The 27,817-nt window shown below is 38.4% G+C and overlaps 2 protein-coding genes across 6 annotated transcripts in view; both read left to right on the top strand.

Annotated features, from left to right (window-relative positions):
• The first annotated feature begins 675 nt into the window (after window positions 1-675).
• Window positions 676-22,051, top strand: phka2 (phosphorylase kinase, alpha 2 (liver)). Of its 5 annotated transcripts, none has more exons than XM_053683336.1 (32): window positions 676-1,135; window positions 3,891-4,049; window positions 4,511-4,558; window positions 4,639-4,807; window positions 6,498-6,580; window positions 6,655-6,735; window positions 7,878-7,976; window positions 8,137-8,283; window positions 9,488-9,541; window positions 9,780-9,902; window positions 10,801-10,896; window positions 11,147-11,254; window positions 11,414-11,492; window positions 11,642-11,776; window positions 12,050-12,159; window positions 12,653-12,797; window positions 12,921-12,999; window positions 13,101-13,222; window positions 14,587-14,754; window positions 15,059-15,168; window positions 15,567-15,700; window positions 15,830-15,986; window positions 16,094-16,173; window positions 16,293-16,371; window positions 16,930-17,059; window positions 17,469-17,570; window positions 17,684-17,802; window positions 17,914-17,937; window positions 18,746-18,799; window positions 19,493-19,720; window positions 19,874-20,074; window positions 21,080-22,051. In XM_053683336.1, the coding sequence occupies exons 1-32, from the start codon at window positions 1,058-1,060 to the stop codon at window positions 21,251-21,253; spliced, it is 3,675 nt and encodes a 1,224-aa protein (XP_053539311.1). In that variant the 5' UTR covers window positions 676-1,057; the 3' UTR covers window positions 21,254-22,051. The 5 variants fall into 5 exon arrangements, with proteins under 5 accessions (XP_053539311.1, XP_053539310.1, XP_053539308.1 ...); XM_053683335.1 differs by having other exon boundaries at window positions 14,584-14,754; XM_053683333.1 differs by having other exon boundaries at window positions 13,101-13,264.
• Window positions 22,052-25,709: 3,658 nt separating this feature from the next.
• The window catches only part of mcf2l2 (MCF.2 cell line derived transforming sequence-like 2), an 83,698-nt gene continuing 81,590 nt past the window's right edge, over window positions 25,710-27,817 (top strand). Inside the window, exon 1 of the mRNA XM_017478128.3 lies at window positions 25,710-26,042. Within this exon, the coding sequence (XP_017333617.1) occupies window positions 25,964-26,042 (79 nt within the window). The 5' untranslated portion in view covers window positions 25,710-25,963. The remainder of the gene's footprint in view (window positions 26,043-27,817) is intronic.

The raw sequence follows: 27,817 nt of genomic DNA, 5'->3' as shown, positions 1-27,817 counted from the left end.
TTTCCTTTCAATTTTGTAAAACCAGCCGCCTTTTCTTCTCTTTTCTTATCCCATTGTTTTTTTTTTATACGTTTCCGTCAACCTTTCCTTCTTCTTCTTTTGATTTGGTGGCGGTTGGCAAGCAAACGTTTAGTGCATTTCTGCCTCCTACTGAGATGGAGTGTGGAGCATCAATGCGGAGTAAATAAAAAGCAAGAAAAATCAATCAATCAATAATAAGACAAAATTATTTTAATTAGGTTTGTTGACTTTAAAAAGTCGAGTAATCTCTTGGAAACTTGGAGGGAATTTCTTAATAAACTCTGAAGTGACAAACTATTTCTACCCAATGACTTGATTTGATTTTTTAACCTTTCATTATTATATCTAATGCACTGAAATAAAACATGCTCCACTGTCTATGGGTAACTTCAACCTCTTCTTAATAATCCTCTTGATTTCATTGCGGTTTCCCCTCCCGCCCCACTTTAATTTTTAACCGGAAGTGAAGGTATCGGGCACATCCACAAATACACAAAAAGCTGTTAATTTCAAACATATTTTAGATTTGTTCATAATTAAATTTGTCCTAGTGTTAAAAATCAGACGTATAGAGTTAAAACGCGTTTTCAGATTGATAAATGATAAAACAACAACAATTTTAAAAAAAAACCCCGACACTTCCGGGTTTTTCCTTCATACTTCACTGTAAGAGTCCCTGTCAAAACTGTCATTTGGCCTAGAAACATCTTCACCGGCGGTGTCAATAACTGCAAAAAGCCGATATGTTGAGGACTGGGTATTAATCGGATTGGTGCACATCCGTCAGTTTTGTTCTGAGAGCCTGGCAAAAAGAGATGACAGTGTCCTCTTTAAGGAGGTGATGCTTGTTTTGCTCGCCTTCATTCCTGGCATGCCTGACCGTTTGCAGCTAGAGGATCATCATCAATGAAGTAGCAGGTCAAGTAAAACAGATCTGCTCCGACGTCCTCTCCAGAGAGACAGAAAGTCGTATTTTAACCAGAAGTTTACTAGGGTTTATTGCTCGGATGATCGGAGCAGGCGGAAAGAAGTCGAGATGCGGAGTCGGAGTAATTCAGGAGTGCGACTGGATGCGTTCGCGAGACTTGTCCATGAGACCATCCTGTGCTATCAGGCAAGTTTACTTTAATCCTGTTTATACCTGTTTATAATCCTGTTTATACCGGGCCTAGTCTAACTCTTATGAACTCCCGTTTAAATAGAACGGTTTAAGCAACTAGTGGAGCTGGAATGATTTCTGTAACTGCATGAAAACGTACAGATTTAACAGAACATTATTATTATTATTATTATTATTATTATTATTATTATTATTATTATTATATGCTGATAATGAGCCAAAAATAAACAGTGCCCGGACAAAGGTCACCTTCTGGTGAGTAACTGAGGAGCAGAGTTACGTTAACTAAGCCACAGAAATTCCACTAGAGAGCAGAGCGGTTTGTGTTTCAGAGTAATATTCAGTCCAAAAAACATAGGGGGGGCAAATAGTTTTTAAGAAATAAACACAGACAGGGCATCATTTGGGTCCTCCCGGTGTATTTTATTGCTTTTCAAATAGAATGTGCATAAATTGAAAAACCCTCATTCCCTCTCCCTCAGTATTTTCTTTTTGCTGGGGAGAGGCGGAGCTTAGTCTGCCTTTTATCTAGCTGCCAGTGCAGACCAGTGTTGCCAACTTAACGACTTTTCAGATCCCTTTAGCGACTTTTTGGACAAACCTTAGAAACTTTCCAAATATCACCAGTACTGTCCTGCAAGCACGAGGTCTTGCTTTCCCGCTGCACTCACACCTCTCTCTGCATCTGCTCTGTTCACTGAGAGGCTGAGAGCCGGAGATTTAACACTGCCATGGATAACGAGATGCTCCCTTCGTCCTAATTTACATCATTCATATGTGAATGTTTTTAGAACTCAAGACGAATGTAATACAACACGTTTTACATTTAAAATAGTCCACGTTATTACAGCCTAGTTCTCTTGTTCAAAGTAGTTCTAGTCTACATTTTTAATAATTCATGTATCTATCTATCTATCTATCTATCTATCTAGATAAATTTGATATAGAATAGATAATTATTATACCCACATGATAGGGGAGGCTTGGGGGGGGCTTTAATTACTATAGGTAGAGAACCTTTGATCTAATACCTTCAGTTAAAAGCTCTATTTAAAAACAAATAAACTTGGAAGCAAACCATCTGCTATGTTTCTTCCTTGAACCTCAGAGGAAATCTTCATGCTGAAACCAATTTAAATTGCAATGTTTGTGATGTGTTTGTCATCTGTAGTGAATTTGTTGGTTGGTGTTTTGATGAGAAGTTAGCAGTTGTGTTGCACTCATGTTACAGGGTGAAGAAAAAAAAACATTCAGCAATTTCAAACATAAGGAATAACAGTCAGGTTTCGCTGTGTGAGTGCTCCTAAAAACAAAACAGTAAGAGTTTCTATTCTCGGTCACCGTTTCCCAACAGTGCTCAATGTCTCGTAATGAGAAATGCGATGTAGACAGCACACAGCAAACACTGGAGTCAAGTTTCCAGAATGCAATGCTGCTATATGCTGGAGAGACTTGGCCGGGCTTGCTTTGGAAATTGATCTGCTTGAGCAGAGCGAGTGTGCAGTACAGATGAGAATGTGAGAGAGCTGGATAGACTAAAGGACTAAAGCGCTGCTGCATCGCTCTCCTTAGGTAGAGATGAAGCAAGGGCTAAATCCCACAGACACCATCAGCAGGTAGTCAGACAGGATTGTAGGTATGTAGGAAAATGTTAAGCAAAGTAAAAATAGACTAACATTTCAATGAAAGGTTTTAAGCTAAAAAAAAATAAAAACGTCAACTCGTTAGAAGATAGAAGATCAGATGCTAATTATAAAGATTCGTATACAGATTGTTCAGGGTGGACTTTGTCTTTAAGGCTGGACAAACGGAGGGGTACACTTACTCTGAGGACTCCATTTAAAAAGAAATGATTCAAACACATTCAATTTGTGCCGATTTGTGTTATAAAATATTTTTTTGTGCTGGTTTGATAATAAGTTTTACCCACAGATCAGTGCAAATGTTAAGATGGGTTAACGTCACATACCATAAACAACTACAGAACAGCACAGCTTTATCAACATTTCTACCTTTTCTGCATAATTAGTGCATCCTTCATGCCAGCTTTATTTCAAAGTTATCTTGTGAAACATCTTCAAAAGTATCCGTGATATATGGTTGCACAGTATATAATTTGTTATTGACATACTGACCTTTGTGATACAGAATCATAGAGGGCTACGAAATGCAAACGAGCCCTAATAGTGTTTTATAGCGGGCTTTGCGCATCCTGTTTCAGTTAAGTGTTATTGTCGGTGATTTGATGAAGCCGTGAATTCACAGGGAAAACTTTTTTGAGCAAAATAATGCAAGTCAGTTATTAACCATGCCATATCTGTTCACACCTGGGGTTTCCATCCATCCGTTTTCTGTGCCGCGTGTCCTACACAGGGTCGCGGGGAACCTGGAGCCTATCCCAGGGAAGGTGGGGGACACCCTGGATGGGGTGCCAACCAATCACGCACCCATTCACACACCCATTCACACACTATGGACAATTTGGGCATGCCATTCATCCTACAATGCATGTCTTTGGACTGGGGGAGGAAACCGGAGTACCTGGAGGAAACCCCCAAAGCACTAGGAGAACATGCAAACTTCCTTCAAACAGGGTGGAGGCGGGACTTAGGGTTAACCACTTAGCCACTGTCCCCCCACATGGGGTTTCCGTTCATTCCTATTAAAAAATCTGGCTAATTTTAGAAGTTCTGTTTACTACTGGCTGCATCTTGGTGAGTCAGGAGTAACATGTGTATGTGTTGTGTAGAATCCAGTGACAGGTTTGCTCCCGGCCAGTGCACAGCAGAAAGATGCCTGGGTCAGGGACAACGTTTACAGCATTCTGGCAGTGTGGGGTCTGGGAATGGCCTATCGCAAGAATGCAGACCGTGATGAGGATAAGGCCAAGGCCTATGAGCTTGAACAGGTGACTGAATCATATTGTAATATTATATATTGTAACACATATCATGAATTGTAGAAATGTCTTCTAATATTGTGATATGATATTGATATTGATAATGATATTTATAATAATATTGATATGATATTGTTTGTCATATAATTTTCACTGCATGGTCCAGGACTATGTAATATAATTTAGTAGTGCAAACTTTTGTTAACCTTATTTTTAGGTAATACATCTGTCTAGTTTATTGATTTAAGTCTTTTATTTACATTTTTTCTGTGCTCCTTAGACTGTGCACTTAGACTGTGCTCCTTTTCTTCAAAAGGCAACTCACAAGCCATATGTTTTGCATAGAGGGGGTTAGGCTTGTTGGGGGAAAAGTGGAATCCTTGTCAGTGTTTTTATTTCAATGGCACTTTACCTCGCAGGGCTGTAAAGATAACAAACTGCTCCTTTAACCATGTTTGTTTATTCCACAGACTGTGGTCAAGCTGATGCAAGGACTGCTGCAGTGTATGATGAGGCAGGTAAGGTTGAGAAGACCCATTACGTCTGTGGTGATTACTTTCTTACATGAGAACATAACATAGTCATGTGGGCATGGCAGATGGAAAAGGTGGAGAAGTTTAAACACACACAGAGCACCAAGGACTGCCTGCATGCCAAGTACGACACATCCACTTGTGCGTTGGTGGTTGGAGATGACCAGTGGGGGCACTTGCAGGTAGATGCCACGTCATTGTATCTGCTGATGCTGGCACAGATGACGGCTTCCGGTGAGCACAAAGCTACATTCTACAAGCTTTTTATAGCCAGATGAAAAATGTGTTCATTTTATTAATTTAATATAGATATGTAGTTAAAGTTGAGTGCAAAAGTTTGTATACTAATAGCACAAAATGTAGAAGAGAACGACATTGAATTTATACTTAAGAATGCAAATATTTGCCCTCAACTGTAGAATGAATGTAGACCCATGAATAGAGAATATTCACATTTAAAGCAACGAGAAAGTACAAGGAAGGGATTGTCTACAGTGCTAATTTACAACAGTTGTGGTACTTTAATACTAAGCTTGGTATCATAATAAGCTTGATAACCAGCTGTATAATCTGAGAAAGGTAGGATTCAAGTGCAGAGTTTATTTTAAATGTTCAACATTTTAAAGGCAGACAAAAGGGTCAAAACCAAATGGCCTGTCAGAATAACAGGGATTGGCAAAGGGTGTAAATAATCCAGAAGTATCAGAAATAAACCAACAAAAAAGACAGATTATAGAGGCTCAGAAATGCAATCAGAAAGAAGGCAAGACTTCGCAATGAGCTAATAAAAAAAATTGGGAAGTATGATGATGCGTATCAAGTAAGTAAGTAAGATTTATTTATATAGCACATTTAAACGCAGCAAAGCTGAAAAGAGTAAGAAAAAGTTTAATAGAAAATCAGAATAAAACCGACAATAAAACAATACTAAAAGTAGATTAAAACGCCTGGGAGAAAAGATACGTGTTCAGCCTCTTTTTTAGACATGATAGTAGAAGGTGCAAGGCGGCTGTCCAATGGCAATTGATTCCAAAAGCGATGGGTAGCGACTTAAAAAGTGAAAAAGTTTAGATGACCTGAAAGTGGACTAGTATTCTGATAATGGGGAGTCCGAATAGCATAAGGTCCTTATGTGCTCTGAATCTATTGCAGTTATTTCTCAAATGGGTGGAAATTAGTGTGCGTGTCTTTTTTTTTTTTTTCTTTTTCTTTTTTTGGGTCACAGTGCTGCCAGCTTTTGCTGCTTTTAACAGTCTGAAAGCCTCTGAAAAAAGATTCTGCATAATTATAACAGGTGTTAGAATTCTCCTGCAGGTAGGCTCAGTGCTTTCTCACCGTCTTGCAAACAGAAGTAGCTTGCACAACAGTTGAAAACAGTTAGCATAGGATGCTGCACAACTGCACGTATTTCCTGGTTGTTGTTTTTCCAGACAGAGAAGAAGTGAAGTATGTGCATGTAATGAAGTCGCAAAGTTGTTTGCGTGCATCTAGAGGAAACCTGCACGTTACAATTGCACCAGTTGTCCTTTATACTGTATAATTAGAGGCTTGGGCTAAACCAGTAAATGTTAATAAAATGTGTTATAATTAGAAGATTAATAGATAATTTGTTTCTTGTCATATATCGTATTAATCATAATACTAAAATTAATCCAAGCTTTTTGATGATTTCGAGTAAATTTTCTAACTAGAAATAAATTTTCCATTTTTAATTGCATATAATTTGTTGTCATTTGACCTTGGCTGTAAGGTCCAGTTCCTGACTTTTAAAATTTAAAACTGTCTAGGGAAACATTTAAATAAATTGTAGACTTACAAGGTCATCACTGGTCTTTAAAGAAAGTTTTAATCGAGTCCTCATTGTTTCTGTTGTTTCTTGTCTCCTATTAGTACACATTAATAAAGGATTTTATCTCTGTTCCAGGTCTGTGTATCATATCGAACCTGGATGAGGTGGCTTTTATACAGAACTTGGTGTTCTACATTGAGGCTGCTTATAAAGTTGCTGTAAGTGGGACTCTTAAACACATTCTACTTTTCAGTCACTCGGGTGGATAACAGCATTGTTTGTGTGTCGGTAGGATTATGGCATGTGGGAGAGAGGAGACAAGACAAACCAGGGGATTGCTGAATTAAATGGAAGCTCTGTGGGTATGGCAAAGGTAGGAAGGGTGAAGCGAGGTCTGCTGAGGTGCATTTGATAATCCTCACAATACTGAGCAGTTCATCAATGTGAAACATTAATGCAACTAGAAATCACACAATTAGTTGAAATAATGAACACGAACCTAAATTAACCTGGATGTTGGGTCACTTTACACTTGGGTCACTTTACACCTTACATCCTGCCTTGTGCCCGATGCTCCCTGGGATAGGCTCCAGGTTTCCCCCGTGACCGTGAAGGAAGGATAAGTGGTAAAGAAGATGGATGGATGGATGGATGGATGGAGATATATATATATATATATATATATATATATATATATATATATATATATATATATGTATATATAAATGCACAGTAGGCAGAAAATAGAATATGAATTTTATTCACAAATTAATATTCCAATGAAAATGCAAACACCAATACTTGCAGGATTCATAATTTAACCCCAGTAAAAACAAGTGGAAATGTTGTATACGAACCACTTCCATATTACAGAGGAAGCCCCTTTTTTGGGGATTAATTCTTCTTCCGCGTCTAGGGTTGGAACTCCGCCTTCCACCATGCTTATTCTTGTTCTCCGCGTGAGATGCCCATGTTACGGCACGTAAACACATCATCAACTATATCAGTGTCAATATCGCAGGATGACAAATTCTTATCATGGGGTGAAATTGTACCAGTATATCATGGACGATATAATATGACCTGGTGTAGTCGTTTCCCAGCACCCCGTCATTAATTAGTTTCCTATATCAGCACACTCTATCTTGTTTTATTTGTTACATGATGTATGTGGATGTGTCAAATAGCATGATACACCATATACAGTATATCCCAATATTTAGCTTCTGCCAGAGAGCCATACTGTATATAGAGCTGCATTAAAAAAAAAACAAGTAGAACTCGATGCCAATGCCACCCCCTAGTGGTGGAGGAATAAAAACTATTGGTGTCATTGGTATCAACAATGGTCAATATTTTACAAAAATAATAATAAAAATGTTATATTTTACAAAAATGTAATTCTAACAGAAAAAAGGGGAATGATATGTATTCGTATACCTAAAATTTCATTGGGATTTAATTTATCACAATATCAGACATCAGTTTTGTTTTATATGTTTAATGTGTTTTTAGGCTGCTCTAGAGGCCATTGATGAACTTGACCTGTTTGGAGCACATGGAGGCCCCAAATCTGTGATCCATGTTCTACCAGATGAAGTGGAGCATTGCCAGGTAATACACTGAACTTTTGGAATGAACTTTGTCATTTGGTGCATCGGGGGTAGCAGATACAGTATAGATCATGCTCAATAAATAAACTCTCACGTGGAAGAGATGCTTTTGTTTTCACTTAGCACTATTATATCATTCATAAATGATCATATGATTGCAGTCAATCCTGTGCTCCATGCTGCCACGAGCTTCTACATCTAAGGAGATCGATGCTGGTCTGCTCTCAGTTATCTCCTTCCCTGCTTTTGCAGTTGAGGACGCTGACCTGGTCAACATCACCAAGGGTGAGATCATCTCCAAGCTGCAGGTACACAACCTTTCTGTTCTCTATTTTATCTCCATACAATACAACAGATGTACTATAATAAATCAAAATAAAATAAGTAACATCAGGATAAACACAGGAAAGAAAAAAAATTGAATTAAAAGAATTACATACAGGGGCGCAGTGGTTAGCCCGTTCGCCTCACACCTCCAGGGTCCGGGGTTCAATTCCCGCCGGGACCATGTGTGTGTGGAGTTTGTGTGTTCTCCCCGTGCTGGTTTCCTCCGGGTACTCCGGTTTCCTCCCCCAGTCCAAAGACATGCATGGTAGACTGATTGGCATGTCCAAAGTGTCCGTAGTGTATGAATGGGTGTGTGATTGTGCCCTGCGATGGACTGGCACCCTGTCCAGGGTGTACCCCGCCTTGTGCCCGATGCTTCCTGGGATAGGCTCCAGGTTCCCCGCGACCTTGAAGAAGGAGTAAGCGGTAGAAGATGGATGGAATTACATACAATATTTTTTAAATGTACTTTGTGTATTGATGATCTGAATGTGTGGTTACTGTGGTGTTTTATGTAGCACCATGGTCCTGGAGGAACCTTGTTTCGCGTCATTGTGTACTGTACCAGTTGTATATGGTTGAAATGATAATAAAAGCCATTTGGCTTGACTTGAATTTCAAGGGAAATGAAGAGGGTTTCTATCTTTTATTCACTCAAAAGCCTACGAAAGCGAGTTCCACACCTAAGTGTAGCTGGGATCTTCTCTGTGTGGTTGAGCAATGTTGACTTTCGTGATTGGCCATAATACGTACAGGCTGCAGCCAATGGGAACGCTTCTCTATCAGTGCACATCCTCACAGGACTGATCAGACAATAAAAAGCCATTTGACTTGACTTGACTTTAAAATTTGTGTAGATGAGACCTCACAAAATCTCAAACTTGTAAATATCTTGTAAAATAAATTTGGTGAGGTTATGAGGTTTTACATTGGAGTTCCACAAATAAGACAAAGATATCATGTCAGCTATATACAGATCCCTAATGTATGTTATTCTGCATGCGATGATTTAAAGATTGATTGAATGACATTTTGTTATGTAAAATGTCATGTATGAGTTTTCATATTTGGATTCTGGCAAGCTGAAGATGTAACCTGTCCTTAGTGTTAAACAAGCTGAGTGTAAATAATAAGTAAATGTCCTTGAATCTAACACATTTTAAACTGTGATTCAACAAAATGTAGGGACGTTACGGGTGCTGTCGGTTTATTAGAGATGGCTACAAGACCCCAAAAGAGGTAAGCATAAGAATTTAGATCTCTTAACCATTATAAGATCGTGGTAAGGTCGAGAGTCAGAGACATGCCAACCAGTAGCATATTAACATAGCATATAGAAGCATACTGTATATACTGTACATGTAAATATCATCTTTTCCACGGATTATTCAGGAAAGTGTCTCTCTTGGTTTTGTGTCTGTGTTAAAATCGAATGTTGGTCATATGTTGATGCCATGTTTTCACACTGCGTTAACAGGATCCTTCTCGGCTTCATTATGACCCAGCAGAACTGAAGCTGTTTGAGAATATTGAATGTGAATGGCCAGTCTTTTGGACTTACCTCATACTGGATGGTGTCTTCAGTGGAGATCATGTACAGGTATACACATCATCCTTTGACCACATTTAGGTGCTTTTCACTTGGGTGGCATTCGTACATGGAGATATTGTGAGCCAAAATGCATTTTCACATGTGTTCGATTTGTATCTATTTGTGTCTGCTTTGACTTATACATGTGTCTATCAGCCAAAAAAGTTTGAAACATGGCCTTTAATGTGGAATTGTGGTGTTTTCTTCCATTTACAGGTAAACAATGATTGATGTGCAACCTGTAGATTAGTTCTGGTGCAACCAGTTGTCATCAGAAGTCACATAACGCAGTTGAATAGAGTAAATCTGTTTTGCAATTAAAGTGTCACATGATCTTAGTATAAATAATCCTGTTAGAGAACATATCTTAACAAACAGCATCATGAAGATCATAGAGCTATCAGAACAAGTCTGGGACAAAGTTCTGGAAAAGGATCAATCAGGGCGTGGTTATAAATAAAATATCCCTCAAAGCACTATTCTCAAACAATGGAAAGAATATTCACAACAGAGACTATGCCTAGGCACGAGTTAATGTTATAGCAGTGGTTTTCAACCAAGGAGCGCGGAGGGTTCGGAAGGGGGCGCAAATTGTTTTTAAGAAAAAAACACGGACAGGGCATCATTTGGGTACTCGGTGTATTTTATTGCTTTTCAAATAGAATGTGCATAAATGAAAAACCCTGCGTTCCCTCTTCCTCTGTATTTTCTTTTTGCTGGGGAGAGGCGGAGCTTAGTCTGCCTTTTAACTAGCTGTCAGTGCAGACCAGTGTTGCCAAGATAGTGACTTTTCAGACCCCTTTAGCTTTAGGTACAAAGGTTGAGAAGCTCTGTGTTAGAGTGATGATTGTCTGTGTCCACAAGGTGGCAGCATGAGATCATTATTAACATTATTGTAACTGATCAGGTGCAGGAATACAGGGAGGCCCTGGAGGGCGTCTTGATCCGAGCTAAACATGGCATCCGGCTGATGCCTGAGCTTTACGCTGTACCTGCTGACAAGGTGAGAGTGTGTGACTCAAATTCAGTTCAGATCATTTTCTAAATGGCTTTTGTGTATGTAAGCGCAAGCATAGGATTTTCTTTTCTCTCTCTATGTACGCCTTTATGTGTGCATGCTGTGTAATTGAGACAGCGTGGTATATCCTACAAATTGGAGAACCCATTTCTGAAACATAGTAGATTGAACAGTATGGTTTATTTAAAAAAACATTTATTATTATTGTAAAAGGTGTGTGTTTATTTTGTTTTAGGTTGAAGATGAGTACAGGAACCCTCACAGTGTGGACCGTGTAGCCACAGGCCAGCTGCCTCACTTATGGGGACAGTCTCTGTACATTCTGAGCAGCCTGCTCGTAGAGGTACAGCAGCTCATGTGACTCATATATATTGCCTTGCAACAGTGTATATACTGTATATATTGCCTTACAACTGTCCTCTCCTGTATCCTATGTAGATTTTTTTTAAATGCGACATTCTGCGTTTAAAAAAAAAGCATATTTCTTTATTTCTCCAACCAGGGATTTCTTGCTCCTGGAGAGATAGATCCTCTAAACAGAAGGTTTTCCACTGGCTTCAAACCAGATGTTGTTGTCCAAAGTAAACAAAACACTGGTGGTTAATCATACAACATGTTTGATGATTTGATAAGTGGGATAAACTTAAAAACCTAAATTCCAAATCCAAATGCACACATTTGCAGTTATGTTCAAACAGACAGGTTCTCCAAACCGGTGTTTTCTTTTCAGTCAGTGTAGTAGCAGAGAGTGAGAAGATCCAGGCACTGCTGAGGGATAGTGGGGTTGAGGTGCAGACTGTGTCTGAAGTCCAGCCCATCCGAATCATGTCAGCTCGTATTCTGAGCCACATCTATGTCAAGCTGGGTAAAGATTCAGCACACTTATTTGTCCGTGTTTTATCATCAATGCCATTAATATGTACTGTCTCCAGAAATGCTGCAAATATACACACAAATTCCTGTTAAGTATTTCTTTATACACCCCAACGCGTGTGTGGGAAACGACCCTCACTTTTCAAGACCTGTTTTTTGCATACAAAGCATTTACAGCATGTACATATATGAGATTCCAGGACTGCAAATGTACATTATGCACAACACACCTAACTCTTCACTCAAGCAAAGTTTATGTGCACAGGAAACTGTAGGAAGCTGAATTTGACCGGGCGGCCGTATCGACACATTGGTGTACTAGGGACTTCTAAGATCTATGAGATCAGGAATCGTACCTACACTTTTACCCCGCAGGTAACGATCAATATCTAATGCTTTCAAGCTACAGATTTTTCATGAGATATGGTTATATTTTATTACCATCCACTCTCAGGCTGCTCAATGATGGATAAATTCATTTTATTATTGAAATCACCATTATTTATTAACTCATTAATTATTTGGCCAATTTAGTAACTAAATCATTTTTATATCAATTTAAAACAACAAGATGTAGTCTTTTTTGTCATATTGTATATGTTTTCACTCCTTCAGATGTAGAACCTTGTTCTTTAATGCATGACAATGGAAAAATGAAACAAATATTTAATGTTGGCTCACACTATCATGGACCAATTAATTAAATCACATAATTTAATTATTTGACTACCAACTACCATAAATTGTGCAGCCGTACATCAGACAGCATGTCTCACTTAGACTGCTTATAGCTGAAAGTGGAACAAGAAAAAAACAAAACAGTAAATACTGATTTTGAAAAAATCTGTTCTCTTCTCTTTCTCTTTAGTTCATTGATCAACATCATTTCTACCTGGCTCTGGATAATCAGATGATAGTGGAGATGTTGAGGACCGAGTTGGCCTACCTCTCTTCCTGTTGGCGGATGACCGGGAGACCCACTCTCACTTTCCCGATTACACAAAGCATGCTGGGTAATAGTGAAATAAGATTACAGTCAAGACACATGCACGTACAGTACATGCAGATTTTAAAACGTGACCCTCAAGTCCACCTGAAATGAAAATGTAAGATTGTTGTTTTTCCTGTTCTTATAGTGGAGGACGGTGAAAGCATAGATCCTTGCATCCTGTCCACTTTGAGAAAGCTTCAGGATGGCTATTTTGCAGGAGTGAGGTCAGTACATAGTGCTATAGTGCACATGCATTCTTATTTCCATTGTATATTTGCATATTCCACAATATTACAGTGCTTCACATTGTCTCTCTGGCCTGTAGAGTTCAGATGGCAAACCTCTCCACATTCCTCACTACCTCATTCCACACCAAGCTCAGCTTCATGGACGCTGACTCAGAGGAGAACCTTGAAGATGAAGATGAAGAGGATGACTACAGCGAAGGTGAAGACGATGAAGATAAAGTTCATCGTTTTTCCAGCAGTGGTATTTCACTTCCCTTTTCATTTCTGATGTCTGGTGCAGAAACTGCTTGCGAAAATAAAGTGGGAGGAAATGGAGCTTTGATGTATATATAGTAGTATATGTCATCGTATTACTTTTTAAAAATTATTTTTGTCTGCATTCCATTACATTCAATTACTCCCCTTTTCCAGCTAAAGACTTCTTTGGTTGCAAGAAATAAGGAGAGATGAGCAATGGCCTCCCCCCATGTCCATAATATTGTCTATCACTATCTGTATCTGTATCAGTTCAGTGTGCCAAATATTCATATACATCAATCAGCCATAACATTAAAACAACCTGCCAACTAGTGTGCTGTGGTATCTGGCACCAAGTCCTATAAGTAGCGAGGTGGGGCCTCCATGGATCGGACGTGTTTGACCAGCACATCCCACTGATGCTTGATCGGACTGAGATCTGGGGAATTTGGAAGCCAAGTCAACACCTTGAACGCTTTGTCATGTTCCTTAAACAATTTTTGCAGTGTGTCAGGGTGCATTATCCTGCTGAAAGAGGCCACTGCCATTAGGGAATACCACTGCCATGAAGGGGTGTACTTGGTCTGCATCAATGTTTAGGTAGGTGGTACGTGTCAAAGTAACATTCATATGAATGCCAGGACCCAAGGTTTCTCAGCAGAACATTGCCCAGAGCATCACACTGCCTCTTCCGGCTTGCCTTCTTCCCATAGTGCATCCTGGTGCCACCCCTTTCATCTCATCTGTTTCCAACACATCAACTTTTGAGAACATTGTAACGAGATAATTAATGTTATTCACTTCACCTCTCAGAGGTTTTAATGTTATGGCTGATCGGTGTATGTGTCTGTATTCAGATTTAAACCCAAAGTGGGTGTGGCCTAAACCAGAAGGTACATATGAAGGTACAAGCAGTGTCCACACGATCTGTGAATTCTGGCTCTTACAGTACCTCATATGACTCGAGAGTGTTCCTCATGTTACTCTGGACTTCTTTTATCCTGCTTACACAGTTATTAGTTTTGTTTGCACCTGACCGCGATATATTTTTAACCCTTTACTGCGTGCTGTTGCCATATGGCAACAATTCATTTATCTCCAATTTTTTGATAGTTATCTCATTTATGTGGAAAAAAAATCCTCAACTCAAAATAACATATGAAGATCTTACCACTAGCAAGTGTTATTATGGACTAGCAGGTTTTATGGATTACTCTTGCTTATAAATATGACAAAGTGTCTGTTAACACCAGTGATGCTTTTCCCTAACCCACTCTCCAGAGAAAGGGTTGGAGACGTTTTATTATTGCATTTCCTTTTAAGGAGATTCCAAAGATGAGCTCGACCAGTATTTCGCCCACCTTCTGCAGAGCACAGCCCCAAAGTCGTATCTCCCTCCCATCCAGAAGGGGCAGGACCATGTTTTCAGTGCTGAGCACACCACCAGGGACATCCTAACTCTCATGGCTCAGGTTCAGGGCCGCAACATGCCTAGTAAGCCATAAATGTTGTCTACCAAAACCATTATCCCTCCATTGTTTCTCCACTGATATCGCTTTTAGCATATTAAAATTTCTTTTAAATATGAGATTTATATTCTCTTGCCTGCTGTATAGTTGGATTTTCATATCCTGTAATTGAGAAGTGTTCTCAGTGGGATTCTGCATTAATTAAAAAGCAGAGTGAATATAACAAGACAGAACATGCTGTAAACTCTTCTGTGAAGGGTTTATTTCAAATAAAGCTCTCTCCCTAATGCCTCCCATTGTTTCAGACACCATTTTTTTGTGCTTTACAGAGGTGTCTATGTATTTACCTGTGGTCCCCATCATGAGCAAACACCGGAAGTCTCTGAACCTGCTGGAACTCCCACATCCTCAACACCACACTCCTCAACAACACCAGAAGGCAAGTCAAAAATACTTGAAATCAGAATTCCGAGGTCAACAATCTACAAATGTCCAGTGTGAGCTAGTTTTAAATGCAGAGGTGGGGGTCAGGTAATTATTAATGGGGTCTCGCTGGGATTTTAGTCTTGTGTGAATCCATCCTTTTCAGAAAGATTACTCCATATTACACCTTCTATAAAATGACCATCAGAGGTAAACCCCACTAATATACCATATATTCTATCTGAACTGGCATATTGGTAAAGATTCCATGATCAGAACAGCTTGGAAAATGTATCCCCCTCCGAATAGTACTTTAGGCTTAAACAAAAATTCAGTATCACAGAGAGTTGTGTAAAACATTTCTGGAAGTTTGTTTCACTAATGAAATTTGGATATGTGAAAATGTTTGCCTAGGCTCCTGCTCCAGACCTTCACCTGCCCCATGATGCTCAAGGCAACACAGACTTTGCTGCGCTCGTAAATCACCTGAAGGAATGTCCCACATTACAGGACCAGGCTGATATTCTTTATATCCTCTATGCTATGAAGTAGGCATTCAGACATGTTTCTATAATTAGACTTGACTATATTATGATTAGCATCCTAATCAGTATTGCTCTGTGCTAATTAAATGAATCGCTCTGATTTTCTGATGGCCTGTATATGGGGGTGCTCAGAGGTGCGGACTGGATGGTGAATATATCGGGACAGAAGGGAGCCACAGTGCGTGCTCTGCTTGAGGAGCTTTATGTCAAAGCTGGAGTGTGTAAAGAGTGGGGACTTATTCGGTACATCTCGGGCATCTTGAAGAAGACGGTAGAGGTCTTGGCTGAGGTATGAAATTTAGTTGGGCCCAAATCTTATATGTTAACTGAGTCTCCGCAATTACACAACAACTGCCTAGCCTATGTTTCATCAACTAGCCTATGTTTCATCCTCAGGCTTGTACTGATCTGATCTCGCATCAAAAGCAGCTGACAGTGGGACTTCCTCCAGAGCCAAGGGAGAAAGTCATCACTGTGTGAGTGTGTGCTTCTTCATGCGATCTTGCCATTGAAAAATCATTACAGATACTTAGCCTTAAGGTTTTTCTTTTCTTATTCTACCATTTAATTAAGCTATTTTTATCCTTTCTTTTAGTCCTCTCCCACCTGAAGAACTGAATAATTTGATCTATGAGGCCAGCGGTCAGGATATAAGCATTGCTGTACTTACCCAGGTAAAGCTAAGACCTGAAGCATATAAATGTATATAATTAGCTACTTACTATAAATGTAATGATAAGCCCAGACATGTTCGGTGTTTGACAAACGTTTTGGGTGAGATTGACTTTTTTGGCTGGTGACCTAGTGAACCAGTATCAGGATATATTTATCTAGATTGGAATTCTCTCAAACTTTTTCTTTAATATGTCATGAAATGTAATATATTTGCATGCACAATACCAGAAATTAAATCTCTGCTTTAGATTTCTTACTCTCCGTTTAAAACCCATTTGCTCTGTAAAATAGAAAATCGATAATGGACATAAAAAAGAAATTATGGCCCTTTACATTCTTGCTCTTGTTTCTTTACCCCATTATAGGAGACCATAAAAATCGAAAAATTAATCTTTAGAGTATGATTCTTGTTCAGTACTCTGTACTGAAGATCATAAAAATAGATTGAGCAATTTTATAGCTTTTGAACCCTTTTTGTTCTTGTAGTCCATAAAGAAGACAATCAAAATAGAGAAGAGTCTTTAGCTGGTAAATCATCGTTCCTGTACTTTATACAGGAAATCATGGTGTACCTAGCCATGTATGTGCGCTCCCAGCCGAATCTGTTCGGAGACATGCTGCGTCTGAGGATAGGCCTTATCATGCAGGTGATGGCCACTGAGCTTGCTCGTAGTCTCCAGTGTTCAGGTAATGGTTCTGATCAGCAATAAAGACTGAAAGGTCATGAGTTCAAATCCAGGGCTGTTACTGTAGGAATCACAGTTGGGCCCTTAAAGGCCATTTGTTTGTTTGATTACATCTTTCTTTGATTGAATGTTTGTTTGAATTTTTGTTTGATTGAATTTTTTATTAATCGAATGTTTATGTGATTGAATGTTTGAGTGTTTGAAAATTTATTAGTAGGATTGAATCATTCTTTGTTTAACAGATTGACTGTTTGCTTGTTTAATTGAATGTTTGAGTGAATTTGTTTGGTTGGTTGAATTGTTTTTTTTTGTTTAGGTAAATGTTTGTTTGTTTGTTTGCCTGTTGCTTTGCATTTATTTTTAAACATGAAACACTCTGAATAAGTCATCACACTAATACTTCCTGCTAGGCGAGGAGGCATCTGAAGGGTTGATGAACCTGAGTCCATCAGACATGAAAAATCTGCTTCATCACATCTTGAGTGGGAAAGAGTTTGGAGTGGAGAGGAGCGGTGAGTCTGATTACTGCCGATCTATATAAAGAATGTTAGTGGTTCTTCGTATTAAGGCGAAGTGGAAAGTGAATATGATGTCTTATTATTATTCTCTGTTTATTCTGTGTAAGTGCGTCCCACTGTGTCCATGGCCACCAGTCCAGCCATATCCATCCATGAGCTCGGACACACAGGAGCCACTAAAACAGAACGCACAGGTATCAGGAAGCTGAAGAGTGAAATCAAACAGGTGAGGGGGAGACAACCTGTTTTCAGGCTAATTATATACACACAATGGTAAATATGTAAAGGATGTTATGCTTCTTCAATTTGAAATGACATTGACAATATTTGTTTGCAGCTGGATGACTCCAGACCAATCAGCGTGGGTTGAGTTTGTAAAAGTGTTTCATTCTGGGCATGGGCATTCAGACTACAGAGTTTGCCGTCCACCAACCCCATCCTTAATTACATTCATATGCTTCATTGCCACCATCTAAGACTGGAGTTTGAAAACCAGTATAGACCAGTGGTTCTCAATGTGGGGTCCAGGGTCTCTGATATTTTTTCAGTTGGGATAACAGGAAATCACAACCGACCATTAGCAGAGTTTTATATTTATTATTGAGTTTTTACAGATATTATGTAGCTTGTTTGGTCATTTGAATGACATTTTAAAACCTCAATAACACAAAAACAATTAAGCCTATAAATAATGTCAGATTATGCCTAATGTGTTCTGTTGGTGGAAATTCAGGATTAAAAACCTTGATTTCTCTGATACAAAGCAATAATATTGTAAACATTTTAAATAACGAGTATTTAAATAATTCATACAAGGATCATTTTCACTGATGCGGTTTATGGAATATATTTTACAGATGGTTTGAGAACCCCTGGTATAGACCATGCTGAGTATTATTTATTTAACATGATCCACCTTTACTACCTATCTCAGTTCATAAACATAATTTGTTTGGTCCCACCTCGGTCACCTGCTTCCTTTTCCTGAATGTTTGAATTGTATCTCATCTAATCCAAATGTCTGTTTTTTTAACCACTTTGTCTTACAGTTTTGTGCAAAATAATGTTGAGTCCATTGCAGATAGATGTTGGATGTTGAAGGGGCTTTCATGTTACAACATTCAGGGATTCATCATTCCATCGGCAATCATTCTGCTTTTGTCTCATAGATCTTTACTGGCGGTTATTCCACAGGCAGTAATGTCACATCCCCCCGTTCCACGGTAATCATTTCTGTCATGCCTCATGCTTATTATCGTACATTAGTGACATGGAAAGCAAACTGCTACAGTTTGTTACTGCTTATGATATGCATGAGCTTTGTCTGACACAGAGTAGTGTTTGTTGTTTATGCTGTGGGTTGATGAATGGAAACACCAGGCAACAAGTAGGGTTTTGCGATAGATCAATATAATATCAATATCCTGATGATGATATGATTGCGTGATACACTTTTCTGAGATATTGTTGGTATGACGATGTATTTAAAAAATACAATAAATTAATAATTACAAATGAAAATTTTCTTTGAGGGCATCAATGAAAATTATTGTCAAACTCACACAATTTTACTACTGTTTTGCAGACAGTTTGTTAACAGATAAATTATATATCGTGATACGCATCGTGTATCGTAGAAATGTCCTCAAGTATTGTGATCTGATATTTTTGTCATATTGCCCAGCCCTAGCAACAGTTATGTCAATAAAGTCCCTTCTGTAAGGTCCCCAACTCTTGAATGATCAAAAATCAATTTTACTTGTGAGAAGAGTGTTCGCGTTGCTTTCAAACGGGCATTTATTCGCTTCATAATATGGCCCATTTTCATCTGGTGTCACCATTACTTTGACCTTCCTATTGAATTGTTTTTCCCAGATAAACACTAATTTGTGTGTTTCCACATATATCTGATGCAGAGGTGTAGTAGTCCTTCGACCCCCAGTGGCGTCATGTCACCCACAGGTACGGGAGACTCACACCTGCAGTGGGAAGAGCGTCAGGGACAGTGGCTGAGGAGACGCCGCCTGGATGGCGCTATTAATCGAGTGCCCATGGGCTTCTACCAGAAAGTGTGGAAGATCCTGCAGAAATGCCACGGCCTCTCAATCGCAGGATACGTTCTGCCATCCTCTACCACCCGTGAGGTACAGGAAACAGCTGCACACACTTCATGATCCACTGAGTTTTTAATATGTGTTATATTTCATCCATATTGTTTATGTTGTTAATAACTGACATGAAGATAAGTTTGCTAGATGAGGCTTAAGTTTATAAGCCCATGTGTACATGTGTTGTAGATGACAGAGGGCGAGATCAAGTTTGCTGTTCATGTGGAGTCTGTGCTGAACCACGTTCCTCAGCCCGAGTACCGGCAGCTGCTGGTGGAGGCCATCATGGTGCTCACCCTAGTGGCCGATATGGAGATCACAAGCATCGGTGGAATCATTCACATCGACCGGATTGTTCAAATGGCAAATGAACTGTTCTTGCAGGACCAGGTACAGTGCAGAAGTATTACACTTACAGACTTTTTAAAGATATGCAAGTTCAAAGTTTTCATACCTTTTCAGGGGTTTGCCTGAAACCAACAAGAAAAATGTAAAGATTTATTAAAAAAATTTAAAGATTTATTTATCACGAATTGATAAAAGGTGTTTGATAAGAAGTTAGTATTGAAAGTATCAAAATAACATTTCTCAATGTGATTATAAACGTATTTTTATTCTATTTCCTTTTATAGACCTTTTCAGGGCTCAGTTTTTCTCTCCTCACATATTCTTTTTCTATTCATTTTTGTCTATAGTTCATTTTCACTGTTGGTAATGATATCCCTAAACTTTAATATCTTTTCTTACTTGTTTTAAATGTGTTTATTTATTATTATTTTTTATATAACTTGAGCCTTGGCAAAGTAAGCATGTCATAAAATATGCTAGAGCATGTCAACAAGATGGAAACTTTTATGTTTTTTGAGTCACGATAATAGCAAACTTAGTTCCTGTTTTATTTAAGTCATTTGTTAAACTATTCCAACTCAAATTTTCCAACTTGTAGTATTTTCCAATTGTAGTGGGTTTTTTTTTAAAATTAAGATTGTAAGAGTTGTCGGAAGTGTAGTGATGGTGATGTTGAAGTCATGTGACCGTGGGGTAGTCATTTATAGCTTAACTTTAGCTTTTTACTTCTGGCGATTGTATTTAGGCGTCAAAATTCATAAAATTTGTGTTCATTTCTGAAGATTATCTTGATGAACAAAATGTGTAAGAATCATAAACTTTTGTTGGTCATAGAGCTTATTTTCTGCAATAATCAAAAAAAAAAAAAACCAATGGAAAAATCCTATTAAATTTTTGTCAAGGGAGCCAGGGTGACTCTAACTTCCGGATCAAGATCACAAGAAAACAAGGAAGTAAAAAACAATAATGGCTGCCTAGGGCTGCCGTAGTACATACATACCCATTTCATCTTCGGCTTATAAGTCAACCAGTGCATTCCTTTTGCAGAAATCTAGCGGGGCCAATGAGTTTTTCCTGGAGAAAGATCCTGCCACAGGAATCTGCAACTACTTCTATGACAGTGCCCCCAGCGGCAGCTACGGCTCTATGACCTATCTGTCCAAAGCCGTGGTCACATACGTTCACGACTTCCTCCCCAGTGGCAGCTGTCTGATGCAGTGAAATAAATCGGCTCCAGGAACCTCTCTATCGACCTGGGATCAGTCAATTTAATAACAGTCCTGCTTTTCTCAGCTGTGGTGTCAGATCAGCAGGAGAGCGTTGGCCTGAGTGGCGGATATTCCTAAAGAGGCAGAAGTAGATCACTCTAGACCACTGTGGAGCACTGTGTTATTAATTAGCATGTACCATTATATAATATGTATTTATTATTATTATTTAATTTGTTAGCTTAAGTAAATTAATTACTTTTAATTTAAATATTTAATAATTTATCATTTTATTCAAGAATTCCACAATTTTATGAAACATAAATGGTGACCAGTAACCCATAATATTATCATGAAAACACAATACCTTACGATACATGTATATTTTCTGTTGTATTGCTCCCTCTTTATGGTTATTAATGAATGTACCTAATGTTTTGCTTTAGGAATTATTGCTCATGGATACACTGTGTTAATGTAACACTGAATAATGCTATAACAATACTTATATTACATACTGATATCTGTTGATGTATTACACTGATGACAATAGTACAGTATAATTGACCTGTTATATATGTACTGTATTTGGGGCATGTTTACATTAATATCTTACACTGAGATGAATGTAAAACCAAAAGGGGAAACTGTTGATTTTTCATCTTTACTGTACATTTGTTTCTTTGCTCTCACTGGCAGAGTTCACAGCTTCATTTCTCATGTATGTTGAGTCAAGATTTAGTGGCTGTATTTAATAGTGCACCATTTCACTTAAACACACTGAGTGTATAAATTCGATCTGTTTTATGAAGATCCTGCATGTCATTGTATTTATTTTCAGCCAAACAAAAGTTAATTACAGATCTACACTTATTGAGCACTTTATTAGTAATACCTGTATAACTACTCATTCATGTAGGTATTTAATCAGCCAATCAGGTGGCAGCAGTGCAAGACATATAATCATGCATATATGGGATAGCAGCTCCAGATAATGTTCACATTATGTTTAGAAATGTGATCTCAGTGATTTTTACTGTGGCATGATTGTTGGTGCCATATGGGCTGGTTTGAGTATTTCTATAACTGATCTGGGATTTTCATGCCTCTAGAACAGGGGTGTCCAATCCTTTCATTCCAACCAAGCAGGAGCCACACCTGATTCCACCTGTTAATCAGTTGAGCTTGGCTTTCAGTAGACTCAGGTGTGGCTTCTGCTCGTTTGGAATGAAAACCTGCACCCACACAGGTCCTTTGCGATAAGATTGTACACCCCTGGTCTAGAGTTTACTCAGAATGGTACAATAAAGAAAAAAACATCCAGTGAGTGGCAGTTCTGTGGATGGAAACACCTTGTTGATGAGAGAGATCAACGGAGAATGGCCAGACTGGTTCGAGCTGACAGAAAGGCTACAGTAACTCAGATAATCACTCTGTACGATTGTGGTGATCAGAAAAGTATCTCAGCATGCACAACAAGTCGAACCTTAAGATGGTTGGGCTACAACAGCAGAAGACCACGCCGGGTTCTGCTTCTGTCAGACAAAGAACAGAAAGCTGAGACTGCAGTGGTTACAGGCTCGCCAAAACTGGACAGTTGAAGTTTGGAAAAACGTAATCTGGTCTGAGAAATCTCCGTTTCTGCTGAAGTACACAAATGGTTGGGTCAGTATTTGCCACCAACAACATGAATCTATGATCTATGGACCCAACCTGCCTTGTGTCAACAGTCCAGGCTGGTGGAGGTGGTGTAATGGTGTGGGGAATGATTTCTTGGCACACTTTGGGTCTGTTAATACCAATCAATCATTGCTTGAATGCACAGTCTATTTGAGTATTGTTGTTGACCATGTGAATCCCTTCATGGCCACAATTGACCATCTTCTAATGACTACTTCCAGCATGGTAATGCACCATGTCATAATGCAAAAGTCACATCAAACTGGTTTCATGAACATGACAATGAGTTCAGTGTTCTTCCCAGACACCGGATCTGAATCCAAGAGAACACCTTTGGGATTTTTGAGAATTTCGCTAGCAAAGAAGAAAACAAGTTAGCTAATCTATTAGGCTAATCTGTATGCAAATTCGCTAAGAAGGCTAGCTAACATTAGGATAATAATTATGTGATTAAAACCAGTAGACAGGTTAGCCAGCAAAAAAACTTACATTGGGTTATCCATGCTATTAGGCTAACCTACAAGTTCGCTAGCAAGATAAATAACATTAGGCTATGAATTTTATTATGCGATTAAAAGCAGTTCGACAGTAGTGTAGCTAACATTAGGCTAATTGTAACCATTAAATGGTAACCATTATATTGACCCAAAGGGTATACATTTCTATTTTAACTATTTTATTTCTAATGAATTTCCATATTATAAATGTTTCTCTTTCATCAACTTTAATTTATTCACAAATTTGCGACTGTGTTGTCACGTGACACATAATATGACTGAATATAGAGTCCGTTACATGCGTTTTAACGATTCAAAACAAATGCTGTTAATCACTATTTCATATGTATTCATATATATTTTTTTGTCTTTGACATTACTGATGCAACTATCTTGGTAGCTGTGAGCTAAATTGGTGAGCTAATGGTAGATACGCAGATGGTATCCCCACACTGTGCATTTCCAGCACAATCACGGAGCTCCCAAGGGCAGCAGCATGATGGAGATGATAATAACTCATCCACTAAAGCTCCATGTAAACTCTGGCACAGAGCCGTGCTGGAACACTGGCTCGTTTTGCACACAGTTACCTACAGTATAAGAACTAAAACTAAACATACACATAATGATCCAGCTTTGTCAAATACAGCATCAGCAAATCTCATTATTATGAGAAAACATCTCACTATTATGGGTAAAGCACCACCTTATTATTATTATTATTATTATTATTATTATTATTATTGTTATTGTTATTATTATTACATCCATCTATCTATCCATTTTCTATACTGCTTATCCTACAGGGTCGCGGGGAACCTGGAGCCGATCCCAGGGAGCATGGGGCACAAGGCAGGGTACACCCAGGACTGGGTGCCAATCCATCGCAGGGCACAATCACATACACATTCACATTCATACACTACAGACACTTAGGACTTGCCAATCAGCCTACCATGCATATTTTCGGACTGAGGGGAAGAAGCCGGAGTACCCGGAGGAAACCCCCGCAGCACAGGGAGAACATGCAAACTCCGCACACACAGGGCAGCGTCAGGAAGCGAACCCCCGACCCTGGAGGTGTGAGGCGAACGTGCTAACCACTAAGCCACCGTGCACCATTATTATTATTATTATTATTATTATTATTATTATTATTATTATTATTGTTATTATTATTATTGTAATTATTATTATGATTATTATTATTACTATTATTATAAATTTGAAAAGTAATTATCCAGCTTCCTAAAACACTAAACTGATTAATAAATGTTTGCGATGTTTAAATTGCCTTACTGTTGTGTTATTTTCTTAACAAAACAAAAAGTTTGCAGTAATTCAGAAACTCTTTTCATCTCATGTACACAAGTGCTGTAGTGCTATACGGTAAAATTTTACATGTATTTAGCAATGTACACTCCTGGGGGGAAAAAAAGCCCCAAATGACAAAATATTAAGCTTTCAATGGTCTTAACGACAAATCATTGATCAGGAAATTAGCTTTTTTTTTTTTAACAAATAGAAAAAGCAATTTAGGATAGGATAACTGTTCCATTTGATTTATTTAAATGTATAAGCCTTGTGGGTAAACTTGCAGACAGTTTTTTATTATCATTTTATAATTTATATATATATATATATATATATATATATATATATATATATATATATATATATATATATATATATATAAAATTTGATATTTACTTTATTTTAATTTTGTACACCTGGACATGTGTTAGTGTCTAGTACAAGAAGACTATACTGTATAAGTGAATTTCCCCATTTCTAGCTTTACAGTTCACTGCAGCAAAAACAAACAAGCAAATGGTGGCATAGGAAGTCTCAGGAGTGGATTTGTTTAATTTGTGATCATTTTCTGAATGATTTGTTGTTAGGACCATTAAAAGCTAGGGTCATTTTGGGCTTGGCCCATTTACTTTTGCCCATGAGTGTATTAGTTCAAAATCCACAACAATGAAGGTATTCTGGTTAATAATAATAATAATAATAATAATAATTATATATTTAATATTTTATATATATATATATATATATATATATATATATAATATGTGCAAATTTGTTTTCTTTAACAATGTATTTACATTTTATTATTATTATTTATTTATCTGCAAACACTTTCTATATCCTCGTTAAGTGTTTAATAATCCAGCTCCAGTCCAGCAAATCCATTCCTCCATGTTTTCTATGTAGGGTGCATGGAGCCTCCTGTGTCCCTGTAGGCAGGTAGCTCTTCTGTGATTTGTTTCCCAGCATCTGACTCACGGCACCGGCTCTAAGAGCCGCTCAAAGACTTCCTGAACATTGCTGACATGTGGCCGCAGACAATGAATTATTAACATCACGAGTTACACTGTCTGCTGCTTTTGTCATTGTAGCCTCTGCTAGGATTTACTCTTCTAGGATCAGCTGCTCTCTTTTGCTTGAGAGCTGTTTGAAAGGCTGGGAGTGGCTGCCTGCTGCACTGTGTGAGAAGAGAGAGGGGAGAGGAGAGGAGAGGTGTGTGAGGCTGCCCTGAGATGCTCTGCTGGCTGGAGGAGGAAGAGATGTCCGTGCAGGAGTTCCTGGCGCGCGTGGGCTGCGTTATCACCCATGTTGGTGAGTTCTCGCCTCCTTTAGATTTGCGTTACGAGTGGCGAGGGGGTTGTGGGGTAACGGGGTAAGCATCATTACATCATAACATAATTACATCATAACTCGGTTGCAGATTCATTTGGATTCCTGCGTGCTTGCTTTAGGTAAATATGCATGCAATAGTGCATCAGCTTGATTGTGAGGAGTTTCAGATATCTGTAGATTTATTTGTATTTGGATAAACTGATGAGGTAGCACTGATTGTGTGGAAAGACAGAGCATGCTAAAACATTTTCCAGTTTCTTAAATAATTAAATTTATCCGGCTCCTTAATTGCTTTCCATGTGCTCGATTATCTTTTCTTTTTTTCTTTCTTTTTTAATATCCCCTTTTCTGTAGTGAATAAACAATATAAAATAACACAGATAGAGAAGTAGGTTATTGTGCCATGCTTCTTGCGAGAGCCTCCTTCTCCTCCTCCTGCTCATATGAGATGCACTGGTGCTGAGATGGGTCTCATGGGACAGGCTACACGTTGCCATAGAAACTGAGCCAGGCCTTCACAGCTATCCTCACTACATTGATTCATTGCACCGTATAACCTCTAAAAACACCTCCACCTTCCTCATCACAGCACACAAGGGGATCCCAATTACTGCTCCAGCTGAGGTTTACGATGGATGCCGGTTTCTAAATAACTGTTAAACCTAAACCATATCCACTAATCTCTGTTTAATGATTATGTCTGAGCAGCTTAAATGGCTGCCACTGTGCATTATGACTGTACTTTGAACTTGGCCTGTAAATGTAAGGCAGTTAATAACTGGAATCTTCTTACATGATCTTTGGCATTGTAATAATACAGAATAATACTAGGATGTTATATGAATTACATCATACAGTTTTATCTCAGTGGAAATGGGGAGCAGTTGTCAGTGTTTTTATGCGTCACTCTGATGCATTTACCATTGTTTTTATCTTGAAAGGGTAAAGATCCAGAGCGGGAAAATGCATCAGAGTCAGAGGTATTACAGCTCATTGCTGTAACTGAATGACACACTGGCACAGACTTAATCCTGAGCCAATCAGCTGTGCGCTTGGCTCCTGGTGACATCACCTCACTGTGAATCACTAAGAATTAATGAGTATTGTATGACTTATATCTAAGAGGTCATAAATATTTCATGTTAGTAAAAAAAAAAACATGACACAGCATATCGTAACCACTGATGTCATTGATCTGAGTGACTTGTAGTGACTCAACTATGTAAATGCTATTTACAGATGTGTATATGCAGTCATTTTTGGTTTTAGGTCCTCTACACTAAATGTTTATTATACTAGTTCTCCAATGTTCATTCAAACATACCATGCTAATAGCATTTTTAATGAAAGGAGAAGCATTATGCATGTAAATAGAGGCAGATGTCTTATGAAAGCTTTTTCTGATGCTAAATCACACCCTAAAGCTTGGTTGTGATTTCGTGATGCTGTCCTCAATGCTGTTCTGCGAACTATGAGCATTTGGAAGACCAGTTAGAAGATTCAGTAGGAGTGATACATTTTTTCAGTCTTTTTCACTGATAATTTTGAGTTTATCATGTTACTCACACTAATGAGCTATCTGTATGTATCTTCTCAAATCACATTCTATTGTACTAAATAGGACATGAAAACAGCGCACCACTAGCTGTTACTTTTATATTTTTTAGGGCAGCCTTTGGCCACGATATTGTATGACCCTGTTTGTCATGGACCAATGAGTTTAAAAAAAAAAAAAATCTCTTCTGTGGTGTTCA

This window comes from Ictalurus punctatus, chromosome 10 (genome assembly GCF_001660625.3).
Source record: "Ictalurus punctatus breed USDA103 chromosome 10, Coco_2.0, whole genome shotgun sequence".
In the NCBI taxonomy this organism is placed as follows: Eukaryota; Metazoa; Chordata; class Actinopteri; order Siluriformes; family Ictaluridae; genus Ictalurus; species Ictalurus punctatus.
The sequence above is the reverse complement of the archived record's forward strand: the minus strand, read 5'-3'. Positions and strand labels throughout refer to the sequence as shown.